Here is a 22976-nt window from a genome sequence, read left to right as displayed (position 1 = left end):
CCACAAGACTTCTGGAACAATGTCCTTTGGACAGACGAGACCAAAGTGGAGATGGTCTCGTCTGTCCAAAGGACATTGTTCCAATGTCCTTTGGAGCGCTACGTTTGGCGAAAACCAAACACAGCACATCAGCACAAACATCTCATACCAACTGTCAAGGACAGTGGTAAAGGGGTGATGATTTGGGCTTGTTATGCAGCTATATGACCTGGGAACCCTGCAGTCACTGAGTCTACAATTAAGTTCTCTGTATACTAAAGTATTCTAGAGTCAAACGTGAAGCTATCAGACAACTTAAGTTTGGCTGAAATTGGGTCATGAAACAGGACAATGATCCCAAGCACACCAGTTTCTCTGAAACTGCAATGTTTACAGCTGCAGGGTTAACCCTAGATGGACCATTAAGCTGAAGTTGTCTGGGTGCCCCACCACAGCATTTCAATCGGGTTGAGGTCTACAGTTGCAAGAAAAAGTAAGTGAACCATTTGGAATGATATGGATTTCTGCACAAATTGGTCATAAAATGTGATCTGATCATCATCTAAGTCACAACAATAGACAATCACAGTCTGCTTAAACTAATAACACACAAAGAATGAAATGTTGCCAGGTTTTTATTGAACACACCATGTAAACATTCACAGTACAGGTGGAAAAAGTATGTGAACCCTTGGATTTAATAACTGGTTGAACCTCCTTTGGCAGCAATAACTTCAACCAAACATTAGCTGTAGTTGCAGATCAGATGTGCACAACGGTCAGGAGTAATTCTTGACCATTCCTCTTTACAGAACTGTTTCAGTTCAGCAATATTCTTGGGATGTCTGGTGTGAATCACTTTCTTGAGGTCATGCCACAGCATCTCATTCGGGTTGAGGTCAGGACTCTGACTGGGCCACTTCAGAAGGCGTATTTTCTTCTGTTTAACCCCTTAAGGACCAAACTTCTGGAATAAAAGGGAATAATGACATGTCACACATGTCATGTGTCCTTAAGGGGTTAAGCCATTCTGTTGATGATTTACTTCTATGCTTTGGGTCATTGTCCTGTTGCAACACCCATCTTCTGTTGAGCTTCAGCTGGTAGACAGATGGCCTTAACTACTCCTGCAAAATGTCTTGATATTTTCATTTTTCCTTCGATGATAGCAATCCGTACAGGCCCTGCAGCAAAGCAGCCCCAAACCATGATGCCCCCACCACAATACTTCACAGTTGGGATGAGGTTTTGATGTTGGTGTGCTGTGCCTCTTTTTCACCACACATACTGTTGTGTATTTCTTCCAAACAACTCAACTTTGGTTTCATCTGTCCACAGAATATTTTGCCAGTACTGCTGTGGAACATCCAGGTGCTCTTGTGCAAACTGTAAACGTGCAGCAATGTTTTCTTTGGACAGCAGTGGCTTCCTCTGTGGTATCCTCCCATGAAATCCATTTTTGTTTAGTGTTTTACGTATTGTAGATTCGCTAACAGGGATGTTAGCATTTGCCAGTGACTTTTGTAAGTCTTTAGCTGACACTCTAGGATTCTTCTTCACCTCATTGAGCAGTCTGCGCTGTGCTCTTGCAATCATCTTTACAGGACGGCCACTCCTAGGGAGAGTAGCAGCAGTGCTGAACTTTCTCCATTTATAGACAATTTGTCTTACCGTGGACTGATGAACAGCAAGGCTTTTGGATATACTTTTATAACCCTTTCCAGCTTTATGCAAGTCAACAATTCTTAATCGTAGGTCTTCTGAGAGCTCTTTTGTGCGAGGCATCATTCACATCAGGCAATGCTTCTTGTGAAAAGCAACCCCAGAACTGGTGTGTTTTTTTTTTTATAGGGCAGGGCAGCTGTAACCAATACCTCCAATCTCATCTCATTGATTGGACTCCAGTTGGCTGACATCTCACTCCAATTAGCTCTTGGAGATGTCATTAGTCTAGGGGTTCACATACTTTTTCCACCTGCACTGTGAATGTTTACATGGTGTGTTCAATAAAAACATGGCAACATTTAATTCTTTGTGTGTTATTAGTTTAAGCAGACTGTGATTGTCTATTGTTGTGACTTGATGATAATGATGATAAGATCACATTTTATGACCAATTTGTGCAGAAATCCATATCATTCCAAAGGGTTCACTTACTTTTTCTTGCAACTGTAGACCTCAACCCGATTGAAATGCTGTGGTGGGGCACCCAAACCACTTCAGCTTAATGGTCCATCTAGGGTTAACCCTGCAGCTGTAAACATAGCTGTAAACATTGCAGTTTCAGAGAAACTGCTATGTTTATACTAGGGTGATGTGTGTGTGTGTGTGTGGGGGGGGGGGGGGTGATGTGTGTGTGTGTGTGGGGTGATGTGTGTGTGTGTGTGTGTGTGGGGTGATGTGTGTAGGGAAGGGGTGCTGTGTGTATGTCGTCCCCCCCCCCACTGTTTTCTTTCCCCCATCCCTCCCTCAGTTTTTGCCCCCATCCCTCCCTCAGTTTTCTTTCCCCCATCCCACACTCAGTTTTCTCCCCCCCATCTCTCCCTCAGTTTTCTTCCTCCTCCCATCTCTCCCTCAGTTTTCTTCCCCCTTCAATTTTCTTTCTTTCATTCCCTCCCCCCACCCCCCCACACACACACACACTTGTCCTTGATCTCCTACCTTGTAGCATGGCCGAGCGCACTGCGGAGCTCAGTTTCCTGTACCCAGCCGGACAGGAAGTGCTCTCTCTGCACTCCATTTCCGTCCGCCCGGGTACAGGAAACATAAGTTCCTGTACCGCGGCGCGCTCGGCCACGCTAGACAGAGTGCCTGGCAGGAGGGAGTGCTATGCGCTCACCTCCTGCCGGTCACTCCGGTTTTGCGCCCGCCGGGCTGGTGCACCCTAAGGCGGCCACTTGTGCCACCTTATGGATGTGCCGGCAGAGCGCACCCTCCCTCCTTCCGGCGACCTGTGGCCGCGTGTCTACAAAGGGGGCTCGGCGTGCCACCTGTGGCACCCATGCCATAGGTTCGCCATCACTGCGCTAGAGGAACTTCCGCGCTTCTCACTGTGAAAATCACAGTGAGAAGACGCTGACGTCCATAGGAAAGCATCGAGAAATGCTTTCCTATGGACTGATTGAATGCACGCGCGGCTCTCGGAAGAGGGAGGAGATTTCCCCAGCGCAGAGGGAGCGTTGGAGAAAGGTAAGTGATTAACCCCTTCCAGCCCCTTCAGCCCGGCGGGAGAGGGGGGCCTAAAGAACCTATAGTGCCAGGAAAACGAGTTTGTTTTCCTGGCACTATAGTGGTCCTTTAAGATAGATGAAGCAAAGTTGAAAAGAAGAGGGGGCCAAAATTCCTACACAACAATGTAAGAGACTGATAAAGTGATACAGAAAAATCTATTAATTAAAGCTAAAGGTGGTTCTACAACCTATTGAAGCATAAGATGTACTTTATTTTTCACACGTCTTCTCCAGTTTGGCTTTATTTTTGTTAAATCATTAGACTGTGTAATATGTCATGGGTTGTTGTTCATCTGAGGTTGTATTCACCTAAATTTAAGACCAGGTAAGGAACAAATGATTGTTATTATGTCCTGCTATGTAAAACCACAGAATTGGGTGTACTTTCTTTTTCCCATGACTGAATAAAATAAATGTGGTAGAAAGAAACAACAGATATATTAGGGATTGTGTGACGTGGGAAATAAAATTACACATAGTTTTGTACGTCAATGCTAATGTTGAGGAACTTTCATGAATTTGGATGGACTTTGAATACTTGACTCTGACTGACAAGGGTTGGTAGGCAGAATTGCATCCTCCACTTTCAAGGTATATTCTCAGTTTGCTGATTAATTCAAATAAAAAAAACATTTATGGGGTGATGCTATGGCACTATAGCCACTTCAATAAACTAAAGTGGTACTGGTCCCTAAAGTGCCCCTTTAACAATTGCTGTTCTAATGTCTGAGAAGTAGGAAATACTGTTTTCTTTTGGGGAATGTGACCTTTCGCAAAGGGTTAAACTTCAGTAAGTTCCTTCAAATTGCTAACCTAATTTGCCAACAACCCAACAGTCAAAAGAACAAGCAAAGCACAGACACAGGAGAACAAACTAGAGACAAGAACACATATTGCAAATAATTTATAATCTATGATAATTGCGTTAGTCTTCGTGCCCCTCCTGATTTAAATAAGAACCGTCACTTCTCTATTGACAAACATTGAAAATCACATGTAACTTTTTTCGATGTGATGATCTGCTAAAACATTAATATAAATTTAAAAGAAAAATTATATTACTAACCAGTTCAAATATGACAAAGCCAGAGCAAACATTCCAAATTAAGAGAAAAATAGAAACATTGTTTCATTTCTTTTCTTTTGTGTATGCTTTCTCTGTGCTATGGTCTGGAGGCCATGGCCCTCCCGTTAATGGGACATTAGTCACCAGAACAACTACAGCTTGATGCATTTGTTCTGGTGAGTAGAATCATTCCCTTCAGGCGTTTTGCAGTAAACACCGTCTTTTCAGAGAAAATACAGTGCTTACATTACAGCCTAGGGATAACTCCACTGGTCACTCCTCAGATGGCTACTAGAGGTGCTTCCAAGGGCAGTGCTGCACACTGTGCAGTACTACCATTCAGTGTCCCCATCCTCTGCATGCAGACATTGAACTTTCCTCATAGAGATTCATTGATATGAGGAGATGCTGATTGGCCAGGGCTGTGTTTGAATCATGCTGGCTCTGCCCCTGATCTGCCTCCTTGACAGTCGCAGCCAATCCTATGAGAAGGCATTGTGATTGGCTCACAGAATCACGTCTGATGATGTTCAGGGGCAGAGGCAGCAGCTGCAGACTTGAATACAAGTAACATTTCACTATATTTAGGGAGGCAAGGGAGGGCAGGGGGGACTAGATGGTGGTGTTTACACTATAGAGTCAGGAATACAGGTTTGTATTCCTGACCTTATAATGTTTCTTTTAAGTCCTGCAATATAAAGCACTGCTAGCAATGTTTTCACTGTGGGGCTAAGCACACCTCCAGTGACGGTCTCTCTGAAAGCCACTAGTTGGTCATTCCAACTCATAATGTTCCACCTCCTCACACATTGCACTTATACCCATTGTACAGCGCTACGGAATCTGCTAGTGCTATATAAATAATAAAATAATAATAATAATATCAAACTATATTGTTTGCTCTTGTCGGTAATTTACAACTACTAAATTTGGACATGATCTTCTAAAGCACAAACTAGAGTAGAATGTATGTATAGGATTTACTGCTAGAACAAAGTCATTTTATAAAAGAGACCCAAAACAAGACACAGAAAAGTCTGTGTGCATATTTAAACACTGACTCAGTTACTCCATGTATTTACAAAGCAGGCACAGAGCAAGGACAAATATGTAGAAGGTGGATACAGATGGATTCACATGGTACATAGTTTATTAATACAGACCAACACACCATACATAAATATTACAGAATACAAATGCAACGACTATATATGTCTCACACCAGGTCACTGACATCCCATAACATTGTGCCTATATTACATACAGTACCCGTCTCAGACATAACTCCCATACTTCATTACATAAGGCCTACATAACTACTGTACACTCATTGCGCAGAAAGCTCCCATATATTTCGCCCCATTTATTTAACTTAAAAACAACTTGAAGATACAACACAAAACATAAAAATGGACACTATAGTTACCCTGACCACTTTGTCTCAATAAAGTGGTCTGGGTGAAGTGTACCTGTCCTTTTAACCCTGCAATGTAAAACACTGCAAATTTTTGTTAGTTTTTTTGTTGTCAGTGATTGGTCGGCTTACATATATAAATACAAATAAAAACACTTCCATGTGTCTTGACAATAATCTACACTGAATATTGCAACTTTAGATCACTGAGAATCAAGGACAAATGTAACGTTTCTACGTTGGAAAGTATAAATATCACCATTTCTACATGCAAAAACCCACAGCACAGTAAACGAATTATTTAGACTGTTATTAATTTCCAGTAGGTTTATTACCAAAAATCTAACCAGTTCTGTAGGTACCATCTCTGTCAACTGTGAAATAAACTACTTTGCAAAGAACATGAAAATAGATTTCAGGAAAAAAAATACAGCTGTAGTTACTCAGATCTTCTAAACATTGTTTAATGGGTCTCTTCTTGTGAAATGTATAACTACACCAAAAACACTACAAGTTCTCAAGAGTGAAAGTCTGACATGGAGGTACTTAACAGAATGAAATAGACAGGTGCAACAAGTATTTGAGTGGCACTTTGGGGTTCGTTTTTATTTTTGTATTTTTTTTTAAATAAATTAAAAAAGGATATCAGGCACCTGAACTAGGATGTTTATTTAATGTAGATATTTCACTTCCTTAGTATCCCTAACAAGGAAAACCAATCCTGGTAGCACAGCTTAAAAACAAAAATATTAATAAAGTCTGAATAGTTGAATGAAAAAAAAAAAAAAAGACTCTTACCATAAAACACCTCAGAAAAGCAACACGAATGAAATATCCCTTACTTCTGTTACACAATAAGTGACACCTATTCTGCATGCATACTTTAAACTTTAGAAATTTTAAATTTCTGAACCAAACATTAATCATAATAAATATTATGCATGTAATGGTGCCAGCTCAGTTGCAGGCTTCAGAGACGTCATTAAACGGTGCATTACAGTTTGCACACAACACCACTCTCACGTCGGCAGCGTTGTGGTGCGATGGTCTGACGTTATTGACACGCAGGACCTGTTTTTTAATTTATTTTGTATTTGTATTCACTTCTGTATCACACAGCTATGTTACAATGCTGTCCCCCAACCCATGTTTTCCATATTAAGGGTTGATAAGCATGTAGGGGTTTATAAAAATACCCCTCTCAGTCTCAGAGATATTTTTGCCAGAAACTCAAGGAAGCTAGGTGAAAAGTCAGTGTAGGACCCACCTGAGAGGTTTGCCTTGATGTGGCAGGTGGGCTAAACTCTCATGGCCATTGGAGCAACTATATTACCTCCATTTGTTTAAATATGCATAGGGATTTGGGAAGGGCGCAGGTAACTTTTTACAGCATTCTAACCGCAGACTTTTTAAGGGGTTTTATTTTGGCAAATTATTGCAGTTTTAAGAAATTCAGAGAAAGGGGAATCATAGATTATTGCCTTTGGGCCTTCCCTTTAAAAATATATTTACCATGGCATGGCATGGCATGGCATGGCATGGCATTCAGCTGCATTTAATACATGGTTTATGGTTTCTAATAGTCCCAATACTTGGTTTAAAACCTTCAATTCCTCCAAGGCATGGGTACTGGGGCATGCAATAACACACCATGAAGTGATTTATTAGAAAGGAGCGTTTTGTTTCTTTAGACAAAATGCAATTATATGAAGCACACATGACTTTTTGACAGCATGCAAGCATTTTTATGCACAGTACTGGCTAAACCATATCTGCCAATACAATTTAGATTTAATATCACTTAACCACCGACATTAGAGGAGTCAATTATGTCAAATATTTCTAATGTCTCTGGGGCCATACCCTGACTTGATCCTTATGACAGCCTAAGATTCTCCTATTGCCTAAATAGACATAATAACTTATTTACTCAAATCCAATGTGCACCTTTTTTGGAAAATAATGTTTCCAAAATTTGAATGCGCATTAGATTCGATGGCTCATTATATTTCGGGGCAAAATCCGACATTTTCCAGCGAATTCACACAGGCGAATGAAGGCTTAAGAAAGAATAGACAACATAATACTATCAATGTTACTATGGTATATGGCAATAAACACTTTCATTGTAGCACAGTATTGTATAGTAGTATCTCCTTATATAAATCCGCATTACATTCGCCAGCACAAACATTTCTCAGCATCCAGGTTTCAAAAATGTAAGTGCCCATTAGATTCGATGGCGCATTAGATTTTAGTAAATATGGTATACCCACGGCATAAAATACAAAATAACATATTAAAATAAAAGACTAGAGAAGATTCACTGAAGTTTGGGACAGTTAACATGTATCAAAAGGATTATCCCATTGCTCTGTAGCTGTAACATATTTTAACCACAAGTTGCCACTTGGCATTACTCTGTTCTTATAGGTATGGACAGTAAAGTGTAAGAACACATGTTCAGATGGTAATATTTAGCTGTAAGAACATGATCAGATGGCGGCACTCACACTGACTGGCCACAATCCAGTATTTGTCTAAAAAATACACATTGCTTGCATAAAAAAGGTAAATCTTTTTAGATTTGATGAGTAAACTGTGCGATAAGCAGATACGAACCACACTGCAGCTGTTATTGGTCTATTCCCATTCACATTGTGAAGAAATGCACTGAAGTCAGACAGCAAGGGAGAAGTAAAAGATTTCTTCCTTTGTTGTAGACATCAATGAGGACAGTTCTACAGCCGCAGTGATAAATCCAGACATGGCTACTATTTAACACACAAGATGCCGATAAGTCCTGTAGGTTTAAAACATATCAGGAATATCTGTATCTTATTCATCCTGGACATACCACCTAAACAAATCGCTTGATTTATTTTACAAGTTTTGCATTTTTATTTTTATTTCAGGTCGTTCCCAGACTGGCGTCTTTTTTCATAAGTACAAATGAACGTATGAGTTTCTCCTCTTTAGCTTATATTTTCTCTCTCTCGGTCTGGGATGGTGGCTATTCTACAGCATGTGTTATTACTACAATGGTTTTATTATTGAGATGGAGGACAACATGTGTAGAACATTCTCACACTGTACTCATGAGGCACAATGCGTGGTGGACTAAAAAGGATACTTTAAACTGGGGCTGGCCATTTTCTTTTTCTTAAGCATCATACAGACATAGCATTAAACTACATACAGATAAATAAAAATTCTACAAAATAAAAACAAATTAGAATTTCCTGCATATGCTGCACATCCCCAGGATCTGAAAACCAGGAAATTACTCCACCAATCATAATGCTCACTTAACCTATCAGACACCAAAAGACATGACATCATAGAAGCATTTACAAAGCAAAAAGGGAAACAATGGATGGTCTGAAAAAAGAAATAAAAGGTTGAATCTATTACATTAAAAAAAAAAAAACTCACTGATTGACAAATATTGATATTGTATAACAGTATTACAGATGTGCTTATATATTAATAATTGCTGGTCCTGCAATTTACAGTCATTATAGACGTTTTACTCACCTTTAGATAAGAACCATAGTATTTTGTTACATATGGACTATCACACTGGCTCAATACTGTGATTTCTTGCTGAATGTCTTCAATTTCATCTTCTGCTTCTTCCAGGTCTATGATTTTTATAGCAACCACTTTCTGAGTCCTATTGTCAATCCCTTTGAAGACTTCTCCAAATGAGCCTTTGCCTATTTTCTCCAGTTTTCTGAACAGTTCCTCTGGGTCTGCTTTTAGATTCTGTCCAAAAGAAGAAGGAAAAAAAATATGAATGAGCATAAAATTAATTGTACTATGCTTAAAAAAAAACAAGTTCTACAGTTGATCTTTAATTGAATTGTTGAGAAATGTACAATTCAGAAGTAATACCACTGTAACAGTCCACACAGGTCCCATCCCTCACTTCAATTGAACGAGCCTTTGTTAAATTGCATTAATGGTCAAATGGAGCAGGAACAAAATAATGGTAACTTTTAAAGGGGTATGGAACAGTTTAAAAAAAAAAAATCAGTCCCAACCTTCAATATGAAACATTGTGCAATTTACACAAATAAAAAATAAATAAAATTATAATTTACACGCAGATATTTTCTATGCTCGATTTGTAACAATTGTAGGATCTTGGAGTTCACTCATAGATCTAGCTACAGAGTAAGGCCTCTATAAAGTGACATTCCACTGCCCAAATACAAAATAAATAATACGATAAACGACTATTAGGCAGATATAATGTGAAAAACATGCATACATTTAATCATGTATTTTTTTTTTAATTAGGAGTATATCTAAAACACAGTACACAAGAGATATCTTGTCTGCAGCCTTTGCATGCCTTTCCATTCTTCCCCAGCCCAGACTTTCTATGGCTGTCCAATCACAGACTTCCTACTGCAGCTTAATGGAAAGCCTCGCAAGGTTTCCTATTAGAAGTGATCATGGTGGTATGAATCTGTATGTGCAGCATTTCTGCTTGGAAGGCTTCACATACAGAAAAATCTACACTTTTGTGCCGGGGGTTAGTTGCATAGTAGGCACACATGACTTAGGCAACTTTAAACTCTGATCAAGGCTGTCTGCTACCAATTCTGTGGAAAAAAATGACGTGTTGTCAGCACTGCATGCTGGAGACAGATGTCATGAGCTTCTCTCTAATAGGCAGTAAGCCAGTAAGGGAAAGCTTCAGTGTATTCTCCGTTATCTCTGATTTCAACATTTACACTTTTAAAATTATAATTAAAGCCCTCCCCTCACCGGCCCCGAACGCATGCACTCTGAGACACTGAAACTGTAAAATCAAATGAGAAGTATTTAATTGGACCATGGATGACTTGGTGTGACGACAGACAGTGTGTGTAAATGAAACATGAAGGACCTCGCACAAAGCAAGTTTTAATCTAGGTAATAGGTTTTTTTTTAATTAAATAGGGTGGACAAGATCAATAGTGCTTAATAGTGAATGCTACAGCAAAAAGCAAAATAAAATGGTTTAGAAAAAGTCTATATTAAGCTTTTAATTTATAAACGTGCCAATTTCTCTTAAAATATACGCGTTTTGCAAAATGGTAAAAAGAGAGGACGCACTTTTCACACAAAGCACTTCAGCAAGCTAAACTGCTTTAAACTCTTATTGATAATTACATTAGTCATGGTTATCACAATACAATCTCTAGTGCAAGGCTTCACAAATCCCAGGCGCCAGGTCGACTGGAGAATTCGCCCTGGCGCCTGGGAATGGTCAGCCCTTTAGGTAAGGTGACTGCCCACCCGCGGGTGCATGGGAGCCGGATGTCCGCGGGAGCATTGTAGATGGTGAGCGAGGGAGCAGTACAATTCCTCTCTGCTCACTCGCGCTGTTTTGTGATGCTGGGAACCAGGATTATGATGTCACTCCAGCCCCGCCTTTACAGTAGAGAGCATGCAAGGGAGCCGAGAGGAACTGCAGAAAGATTAGAGAGCAGTCCCACTGGATCCCAGGTGAAGTATCCACTCAAGCTCTCCCAAAAGCTAGGGAGGCTGGCCGGACTCAAATTAAAATAAATGTCAAATTGTGAGTGTGTGAGAAAATGTGTGTATGTCTTTCAGTGTATGTGTGTGTCTGACTGTCACTGTGTATGTGTGTGCGCGTCTGACTGTCAGTGTGTCTGACAAATCTGACTGTTAAAGGAACACTATAGCGTTAGGAATGCAATCCTGTATTCCTAATGCTATAGAGCTTTTGTTCTTAGTTAGATTCAGGGGGCCCCCAGTCTCTGGTGTAAAGGCCTGTTTAAAAAAAAAAACAACAAAAAAAGGAAGAGCTTTTTGCTCAGCTTCCAGATCTGAGACCACAAAAAAAAAAAAAAAAAAAAAAGGGTTTTTTTTTTTTTACACTGCAGGGTTAAAATGACACGATCACATCACCCAGACTACTTCATTGAGATGAAGTGGTCTGGATGACTTTAGTGATCCTTTAAGACAGTAACAACCAGGGCTTTACTTTTATTTGAGCCTGCAGGCATCCGCCTTTTTTCTTATTACCATACATATCAATTCTAATGAGGATCTGTCGGGCTACTGGCCCTGCCGATAGCAATATTGTAGCTCCCTGTAAAGAGACACCTTCTTCTGTCTTTCTGGTGGTTGTGTGCTGAAGCAGTGACAAGCCTATATCAATACAGCCTTTAAATATAGTTTTCTTTGTGCTGTGTGGCACTGTGTGAGCGGAGTGTGTAAAAGGAAGTGGATGGAATGTGAGGTTAGATCCATGACTCCCACTAACAACTTTTACCACAACCCAAACATCAAGTTTGGGAAGGAGCAGTAACAGGCCGTACGAATATAGGCCTATCGCTGTCCCTGCAACACCATCAGCAATTGGAAGGGTCTGCATCTGGTCACTCAAAACATACCTCTGTACACAAAAGAAGTTAACAGAACTGACCATAACGATGCATGTGCTTCATCTCAGATATGTTCTAAACTGAGTCCCTAGTGGGCGAAGAAAAATAAAACCACAAATCCCTGTTATAACCTAGATAGGACAAACAACTGCCCTTATGTCCTGCCCTAATTGGCAGTATGGACCAAGTAAACCTGATACAAAAATCTATCTTCTATATGGGATTTTTAAATCTAACAACTAACAAAAATGTTTATTACCACCTATTATTTTCAGTCCAAAGCAGTTCTGTCACCTTTTGGGGTCTTTGCACATGTGAATGAGTTACTATAAAAGTTATACTAACCTGATGGTGTCCCCATTGGTCATTATATAACATCTAATGTTAAAGAAAAATGTAAAAATAAAAATGTTGAAAACTCTTTCTTCCAAGCATATATTTTTTAAATTGATATGATTAAAATAGACCGCAGTTAACTTTTTCATGAAACATGACTTGTCAGTAATATTTGTATTAAAAAATGATATGTCAATCCATTTTTATGATGGGGCAAAAATATTGTAAATATTCATGTACATGTAATTGCTTAATTAAAAGAGGAAGTATAAACAAAAAAAAGCAATGACAGATAAACAACATTTAAAATAGATGTGTCAACTCCACCAACTCAGTGCTGGTGTACAACTACGTAAGCCTTCTATACAAAGAATACAATCATTCAAGGTAACATTTGTAATGCAGCAGTTGCCACACTGTGCAACTCCAATTACATTTACAAAGCTTGTTAACCAAACAAAAATGAAATACGTGGATATTCAAATAAATAATCTAATTAACAACGCACATATTCACAATGTGGATTATTATTTCAGCAAAGGTCAGTTGTAGGATTTAAGGAACTATGTTTTCTTTATAATGCATACTATATTATAACCTCCTCAATTCCAGACCCAGCCAGCAAGGGTTCCAAGTCACTGCCATCCAGTTATGTATAATACACTACAATTCATTGGGGGTGGAAAACAAAATTTGGAAGGGCACTACATAGGAACTCCACAAACTAATCACTTGCACACCGAGAGTCATTCTCCAATTGATTTTTATGTTCGGGGTTTAAAAGAGATTAAAAATAGAATAATTACAATAAATAGCTGCTATTAAATGAGTAGAAATGTTACAATCTGATGTATATAAATAATGCAACAAAATAAGAAGGAATCTGCAATTACTAATATATTCATATGATATATGCACCATTTGAAAATGGGTAACTGGAGATTTCAACTATTATTGAAGCTCAACTATTTTCAATTGCCTTGTCAATCCTAGAACATGTCCTGGATTAATTAATAACTTCACAGTGCAAGATCATCCCACATGATGCCTATTCATTATCTTTGGGTACCTAATGGAATCAGTGGCATCTTATGCTAATAAGGTGTATAACTTTACAATGGAGATCTCTAGTCTACAGATCAGATTACACTCAACTAAATCAGTTTTCAAAGGATGAAACCCTTAATATATTTTCAGTACTGCTTTTATACAGATAAGCTTTTTGAGCACTTAAGGGACCCTCACAAGGATGCTGATAGTATGTGCACACCTCAATGCACAGGAACTACACAACATAGAAAGACTTGCCTAGACGTCTCTGTGAGAACCAGTTCGGAAACATTTTAAGAAAGAAAAGCACACAAAAGTAATATCAGTTGTCAAAGCATAGTCACACAATGTATGTACATCATTTCTAAAGGTAATACGATCTGCATCATTCTGAGACCTTGTAGTGGATGGTTATTTTTTTTTAACTTATGAACCAGAGAGCGCTTTGTAAAATTTCTTCTCAAAGTGTTTCATCTGTGATTACTAAACCTCCATGGCTCTACTTCCACTTGCAGGTTTTCAGACTATATATCCAATAAAAAAGTAATAAAATTCACCACTAATCAGTCTAGACCAGGGATAGGCAACCTTCGGCTCTCCATATGTTGTGGACTACATCCCCCATAATGCTCTTACACACATAATGCTGGCAAAGCATCATGGGAGGTGTAGTCCAAAACATCTGAAGAGCCGAAGGTTCCCCACCCCTGGTCTAGACAGTTGCCTCCAACGAATGTGCTATGTAGCACAGAAAAACACATTGGGCAGTTCTCTGTTTATTTAAAGGGACACCGCGGGACTCGCGAGATTTGCACTGAGGAGCTGGAGGAGCTGCCAGAAAGGTAAGAAACAGCTTCCTGCGGGCCCCCCCCAGGACCGCGGGGCTTGTAATGAGCCTGGCGGTCCTAGGAGGTATTATCGGCAATATCAGTATCTCTATTGGCCGACACCGATATTGCTGAAAATAAGGAATATCGGACGATAATATCGGTAAAACCGATAATCGGTCGATCCCTAGTGCCAGGTCCTTCAGGTTTTAACCCTTCACATGTAAACATAACAGTTTCAGAGAAACTGCTATGTTTACATTTCGGGTTAACCCAGCCTCTAGTGGCTGTCTTCCGGACAGCAACTAGAGGCGCATCTGCGACGCTGGAGGCATATTTCGCCTCCATCGCGCAGAGCGTCCATAGGAAAGCATTGAGAAATGCTTTCCTATGGACACTTTGAATGCGTGCGTGCGCGGCACTTGCCGCGCATGCGGCTCCAGTGACGTCGGACAGGGAGGAGAGGTCACCAGCGCCGAGGGAGCGCTGGATTAAGGTAAGTGGCTGAAGGGGTTTTAACCCCTTTAGCGCAACGGGAGGGAGACCCTGAGGGTGGGGGCACCATTAGGGCACTATAGTGTCAGGAAAACCGCTTTGTTTTCCTGACACTATAGTGATCCTTTAACAAATTTAAAAAATAAATAAAAAATTCCACTTTATGTACATTGTTGTTACTGGGTGTATGATGCCAATTTGCGTTGGAGTTGTAATTTAGTTTTTGTAAAGAGGGGAGATGAGATGGCCTTTGGTACTGGTAGGCTGCCATCCCACTGTGAGCCAACTGAGGTAATAGGACTTGTATTGTTGCAAACTTTTTACACAATTATAGTTGTTATAGTTTTACCCTCTGTCATGCCAAAAGCATGAGTTGGTGTTTGATGTGTGTTTATATATGTTAAGAGTTGTTGTTTTTTTGTAAACCTTGGGATGACATTTATTGTGGTCTTTGATCTTGCACCAGGCCTAGACCATAAAACATCTAGATAGCCATCACCAGAGCTGGACACAAGGAATTTCATAGAGTGGGCAATAGACTGCCAGACCAACCCCCTCTGATCCCCCCCAGGGGTCTGCCCACTGAGAAACAACTAGTTTAGATATATAATGAGGGTGCTGGACTATCCAGAGAGTTCAGTTATTCATTTTTCTTTTGTCAGTACCGTATATACTCGAGTATAAGCCGAGTTTTTCAGCACAATTTTTGTGCTGAAAAACCCCAACTCGGCTTATACTCGAGTCAATAGTCTGTATTATGGCAATTTACATTGCCATAATACAGACTGGGGCTGCAGAGATGTTACTTACCTGTCCTGCAGCTCCTGTCAGCTCCCTTCTCCTCTGCGCCGTCCGTTCAGCACCTCGGTCAGCTCCCAGTGTAAATCGGCTCTCGCGAGACTTACAGTGTGAGCTCACAGAAGAGCTGACCGGACGGCGCGGAGGAGGAGAGAGCTGACAGGAGCTGCAGGACAGGTAAGTAACATCTCTGCAGCCCCCACAGCCCCCACTGAACTACCAGGGAAGGAGAGCCCCCCTCCCTGGCCAGCTAGCAAGCAGGGAGGGGGGACGAAAATAATTATAAATAATAATAAAATATAAATAAAGTAATATTAAAAATAATAAAATAAAAAATAATAATAACAGAAATATTAATAAAACAAAAAAATTATTAAAATAATTAAAAAAAAATTATAATAAAAATGCCCACCCCCCACCAAGGCTCTGCAACACACACACTGCATTCATACACACACACATTGCACTCATACACACACAATGCACTCATACACACACAATGCATTCAGTATATACACACACACACTGTAAATAAATATTCAATATAATTTTTTTAGGATCTAATTTTATTTAGAAATTTACCAGTAGCTGCTGCATTTCCCACCGTAGTCTTATACTCGAGTCAATACGTTTTCCCAGTTATTTGGGGTAAAATTAGGGGCCTCGGCTTATATTCGGGTCGGCTTATACTCGAGTATATACGGTAACTTCTAGGAGATCAATACCATCTAAGACTCCCACAAGAATTCTATATGGGGTAAATATATGTAAGGAATCTCTTGTGTTTTCTCCTATTTTATTTTATGCACTGTTTTGCAATTTGTTATCTGTATGTCATTTATTTCTGTATTTTGTACTCAGCACTGTGAATCTTTTATTCTCAGATTAAATATTTACTTTATCAGATTGTGTCTCTGTTCTATAAGAGCTTCACTCTCCAGAGGAAAGCAGGTAACACGTTACCAAAAAGGGTTAATTATATGTGTTTGATCAGTAAAAGTAGAACTGTGATTCTATAATTCTCCTGTGTGTGGGGTAACCTAAGACGCCCGGGTTTAAAAGTCTTGGTGGTGGCAGTAAAGTGTGTACTAGGGGGTTAGTGTAGAAGGGATTGCAGGGGTTAATTGAGTGGTTGCTGGGACTAGCAACAGGTAACCAGGGGTCTGGTGTCATTAACCCTGTCAATTCCACACTTTCCCCACTGTCTCGGCTGGGCCTATAGCCCATGCTTGTGACACCCTCTTCGGAGGATCTCTATACATAGAATATCTATTCATAATACTAGGCTACAAAACCTGTACCTCCCTTGTCCAGGCAGCAGCAAAAACAATGAATGCAATTAATCTATGACTGATTATGATGTAATATTAGAGCTTCCTGTAGCAAATTATCCACCATTTATAGTTATAACTCATGTTTCTCTCAATACATTGTATCTATGCGGATAGCTCTAACTGCTTAACTAACTAGTCTTATTCATTACCAAGAAGAGGATCCCATGTTTGGGTATTTCTTCTTTATTTTCTTAGATCAGACTACATATTCCTGCCTGATACTGTAGTTATTTCCAGATTATTTTTGTTTGTGTTGTCAGGGTATTTATATCGGCAGACATTTTGTGCTATGATAGAAATTAAAGTGTATATTGCCTAAATCACTCTGAACAGAGCAGACTCCATTTTGTTATCTTCAAGCTAACAAAAGACACAAGATTTCTATCCCTTCTGTAAAACTAACCACTTTGCCAGAAGCTAAGGAATGCTTAGTATATACAAACCAAATTGATAAGAAATGAGAACGGGGGATGGACAGACTGTCTAAATGCTAATGGAATATAATCAATTCTAAACCCAGACATTTGTGACAGAGAAGATTAAATAATTAAATTTTACTTTCAATATTGTATAACGTCCCATTGTAAGTTTAGGGGTCATATTGGAAATTATAGTAGAATTTGCCAGACACATAGTCTGAAGAAAGCCCAAAGAAACTTTTTGAACTGACACTAAACATAAGTTATGGACAACCATAAAGATAAGCTAAATGACGTCAAAATAGCCACCAGGAAAAGTTAACTCTTTCCTGGATAGGAATGTTTAGTGGGAGGAGACTGCCCTCTATAGACCAAATATGTAAATTGCTATCTGGAAGGTAACCACACCTCCAGTTTTCTATTGGTCTATCACCTAGTGAATTTTCCCTTTAAAAAAAAGTTAAGACAAAGGGAAGAGAGAAGTCTGCAAAAGGAAGCAAAGAAGCAAAGAGGTGAGCAGTCAGGGGCAATGCAGAGAAATCCATAACAGATATCCACTCCAGGGCACTCAGAATTTCTTACACACCAATCACACATCCATTCAGTTCCTGAGACTACCTACTCATCTGATGAAAATATCTACTCAACTGGTAATTATACTGGTTTCATTTAATTAATCTAAACTAATTACAATGTTCTAATAGCATGATATATGACTGGATAAATCACGATCAGATTTCAATATTTAGAAATCTTAGTTACTAAAGAATATATAATTAAGCATTCTATTCTGCAGATGGAAAGCAATAATTATATATATTAATGTGACATATCACATGTTAGCATATCGTGATATGTATCCAGGTGTATTGATTTGCACTAAAATAAGATAAAATATCTGTTTAGGCAAGTTAAGATTCTGCTTATAGAATTTGATAGATTTCTGTTATTGGATGGTTCCAGGAAATGACTAATGAGCTGGTTTAAATGTTATTTTATTTAAAATTACATGAGAATAGATCTTAATTAACTAGGAGGTCTAGCCAGCATTGAAATGGTTATTCTAACTGTCAGCTAAAGTTGTATGGTCTTATGCTGCAAGCTCTGTGTGTGTAAGTTTCACTTTCTTTCTGTGAACTACCGTCATAAATCTTCTCTTGACAGCTAATGTTGTAGATTCTATACTGTGTTGGCCATCAGAATGTATTGCCATTGTATTGCATACTATGTTATACTGAATATTCATTGATTATTATCACGCATGTTACATATTATTATTTAAATTGTCACAATAAATTGTATCTATTTTTATAACAAATTGTGATTTTATATATATGGAATACATTTCACTTACATGATAACGATCTTTGGGATCTGAGAATTGAAATAGTGGGCAATTCTCAACGGTTTACTATTATTATCCCATAAATATCCCCACAGTGTATGTGTGTATCCTGTTGCCATCTGTGAGTGTCTGAGTATTCCACTATAGGACTGACTTGAAGGATTCAGGCCTCTGCTTATACCTGTATCTCTATGAGCCCGTCTCACATTTTTTTATCTGACCTCGATGTCCTGAATTATATAGAACAAAGCTACTAGAAACGAAAATAGATACTGCAAGTGGCCAATCAAACCAGGGAAGCAACCCTTTTGAGAGATCAGTCAGTGGCCCCATATTATTGCACCTACAATACGGCTCCTTACTTGTTCCTGAACTTGCTTAGGATCTTAGACTGACACAAACAACAGTGATCAACCGATTATCGTTTTTGCCGATATTATCGGCCGATATTCAGATTTTTTGTAAGTATCAGTATAGGCCGATAATCACCGGTAATACCGATAATGATATGGGCCTGCGCGTCCATAAGGCGGCACAAGCGAAGTGACCGGCAGGAGGTGGGCGCACAGCGCTCCCTCCTGCCAGGCACTCTTTGTAGCGTGGCGGAGCAGTGCGCACCGCGGTACAGGAACTTGTGTTTCCTATACCCGGACGGACTGAAATGAAGACAAGACAGGTGGAAGTTACACTTTGGGAGAGGGGAGGGAGAGGAAAAAAAGCTATGGGACAGTGGAGGGGGGGAGGAAAAAACACTATGGAACAGGGGTGGGGGAACGAAAGAACGCTATGGAACGGGGAGGGGGGCAGGAAAGAACACTATGGGACGGGTGGGGGACAGGAAAGAACACTATTGGACGGGTGGGGGACAGGAAAGAACACTATTGGACAGGGGGGCAGTAAAGAACACTATGGGACGGGGGGAAGGAAAGAACACTTTGGGACAGGGGAGGGGGGGAGGAAAGAACACTATGGGACAGGGGAGGGGTTGGAAAGAAAGAACACTGAGGCAGGGGAGGGGAGAACACTATGGATTAGGGGGGAAAGAACACTATGGGGGGGAGAACGAGGAACATTAAAAGGAGGGCACTAAGGTACAGGGAAGGGAAAAGGAACAGGGGTTGGGGGTCACTAAAAGATAAGGGAGAGGAACATTAAGGGGAATGGAGTTCCTATCGCACATATTTACACAAAAACACACTGCATCCACTACCCACACTGCAGCCACTACACAAACAACCACACACTGCATTTACTAATCAAATACTCTCACTGCATCCACTACACACACACATATAAATATTCTTGAAAACACCTAATAAACAAACCCACCTAATTTACCACCTAATAAAAAAAAAAAAAAAAAAAGATTTGCAAAAGTTTTTTTTTTCTTAAAACGGTAAATGTACAGAATATTGGTAAGCTATCGGCTATCGGCCTGAAAGTTCACAGGTTATGGGTATCTGCTCCTAAAAAAATCAATATCAGTCAAATCCTACAAAACAACCAGAGGACAATTGTGATGCAGATGTCTGGAGCGCTACTGAAACATATCAAACATTCAGAGCAGAATTTGAAATAGTGAACCATTAGTTTTGTTTTTAGCTGTTTCAGAACCACATCATCTCAATAATGTCACCACCACCATTTTTCTGCTCACAGTACAGTGACGTTTGGTTTGGACTAACCTTTTATAGATGTTTTGTTCCTCTAAAAATGAATCTGAAAGTCCAGTTTTTTATTAAGCCATACTAATTAGTTTAAGACCCCTCCTACAAACCCATTTAAAACAACTGAGATAGAGAGAGAACAACAGGGGATCAAACAGATGTGTGGTGTGGCATGTACTCTACATCAGGAAACATTCCCTGCAGAGTGAGAGTCATGTATTGATATCATACATACACACAAAATGAAAATAATGTGTGCATTCGTCATTTGTAATTGTCAGAGATAGTCATGTGAACAGTTCATACATATTTTAAATTATTATTATTATTATTATTGGCAATTATAAAGCACCAACTTACTAGCAGCCGTTTACAATTTTAAACAGGAGATTTTACAGCAAATTGGACAAACAATTACAAATGTTGACGGTTCCAAGATATTAATGAGAATCGAGCTTACAGGTAACAGAAATACTAGGACAGAAAAGGATATTATATTTGCTACTGTGTATCTACATAAAAAGACAATGCATTGGAAGAAAGGGTTTCAGATCAATGACAGGAGAAGGTAAGTCAATGAGTCTCCAGTCCTAATAATGTTAAAATTACCAAAAAGGGACATTGAATGATTACTGGGGTAAAAGACCATCCATGGGTTTGTTCCGATTCTCTGGACTGTTGGCTAATCCATTCCCCATTTTACTATCACGTTAGATTAATGTATCTTCTTACATTATGGGTGCAACTATTTTTATATGGAACCCATCAGGCACTGTTGCTTGCAATTTTATTAAGACACGGATGCTCCTATTATGCTGCACTTTCTTTATTTCCCTCAGCAGCAAAGAAAAATAACATTAAATCAATATAAAAAGAAACCAGTAAATAACATAAGAGGTACCGTATATACTCGAGTATAAGTCGACCCGAATATAAGCCGAGGCCCATAATTATACCACAAAAAAAATCAATATCGGTCGATCTCTACTGCACAGTGGTATTGTGCTGTTTTTTCCCTTCATTCATCTGTCTGGCTGCTGCTCTGCCCCCAACTGCCTGAAATCTGAGTTGCAGTTTAGTTATAGTGGCGGCCGGACAGCTCTTGCGTTTTCCTACTACAATTGCCCGAGAACCTAGGCTTCCTGATAATTTGGGAGAAATCAATTATCGTTCCCACGCAACAAATCTAATTTCTGGGTTAATTGAAAAATTAAGATTAGATGGCATAACCGCATGGGAAAGCAGAGTAGAACATAAGATCTAAAAAGGTTTAAAGGGAAAATTCATTAGTAATCAGTAATGTTCATTTAAGGACTGGGTAACAGACCAGATTTTCAGCAAAACTGTGTGCTATCAGGTAACAGACCAGATTTTCAGCAAAACTGTGTGCTATCAGGTAGGCAAAAACTTCACTTCAACTTCAGCAGACGCATGGCACATGAGCTCCTGCAGTTTTATACCCCAAATCACAGAATCGGACAAACCAAACTATTGTTTTGGGCAATACCAGGTACAGACCGCAACAGGCAGACAAAATGGGTCGAAAGGCTAAAAAGCTAAGGCCGGAAAAATTTAAGCAAGGGCCAAACATAGCTGACTTACTGCAACGTACACGCGAGGTAGCAGGGCCCAATATGGCTGACTACCCCGATTACTACTCTGAGCTATCGGACAACCTATCCTCAGAAGGCGACGAGACTGTCATGCAACCGGCGCAAGGAGGGACAAAAACTGCCCGAAAACCAGATGACTCACCCGTAACCTCCAAAAGACCCTCCAAATGGACGTCGCATCGCTCCGGACAGACATCCACGGGCCTGACGGGCCAAATTGGGGCCCTAGAGTCTGTATCCAGCACCTGCACAGACCAACTTAATACACTCCAAAAAGAAGTCCGAGAGCTCCAGCGACAAAACGGAGCACATAAACGCCGCTTTGCGGCCCGAGAGGACGGACGCAGGGCCAATAATCACGACAGCGGAGCTGCCACACGTCCTTAGACGCCTCTTAGTGGCATTGCTGTCTCCGAGACGGACCAAAAATGCCCACCTGGAAGGCTACTTCAGGGCCACTAAACCGGCCAAAGCGCCAAGCTCAACACCCAGGGATCTAATCATAAAGTTCCAACACAACGCGGACAAAGCAGCGGTAATAGCGGCGACCAGGGACTGTTCCCCTTATAAATTTGAATCGATGGAACTGACCTTTTATGCAGATCTTACTGGGGGAACGCTGGCCTGGCGGAGGTCTCTTAAGCCCTTCACTGCACTGCTGCAACAGAAAGGTCTGCGGTATAAATGGCTTCAGAACCGAGTGCTGCAAATACTACAAGGGGACATGAAATATGCGACTTACAAGAAGCGACAGCCCTGCTGCCCACCCTGGGACTTCCACGGGACACCTTGCACCCTGACGAGACAGCAGGAACAAGCAGGCAAACCCACCGTTGGAACCCAGGAGGAGTAACCCCCTTCGTCCCACGCAATCCCAAGGACGCTCCGACTCTAGCGGGGACCACCTGAGACATGCCAAACAATATGCAGTCATGTTTTGGACTACCCCGGTCTTTTTCTGTTTCTTTTACTTGACCGTTTCAATTGCTGATGTTA

General features: G+C 40.1%; 1 protein-coding gene across 1 annotated transcript in view; it reads right to left on the bottom strand.

The window, feature by feature from the left end:
* The window catches only part of STK24 (serine/threonine kinase 24), a 65480-nt gene that overhangs the window by 26621 nt on the left and 15883 nt on the right, over positions 1-22976 (bottom strand). Inside the window, exon 2 of the mRNA XM_063425469.1 lies at positions 9227-9457. Coding sequence (XP_063281539.1) covers positions 9227-9457 — 231 coding nt within the window. The remainder of the gene's footprint in view (positions 1-9226; positions 9458-22976) is intronic.

This window comes from Pelobates fuscus, chromosome 1 (genome assembly GCF_036172605.1).
Source record: "Pelobates fuscus isolate aPelFus1 chromosome 1, aPelFus1.pri, whole genome shotgun sequence".
Classification (NCBI taxonomy): Eukaryota; Metazoa; Chordata; class Amphibia; order Anura; family Pelobatidae; genus Pelobates; species Pelobates fuscus.
Note: the sequence above shows the minus strand (reverse complement) of the source record. Positions and strands in the feature narration are given on the sequence as shown.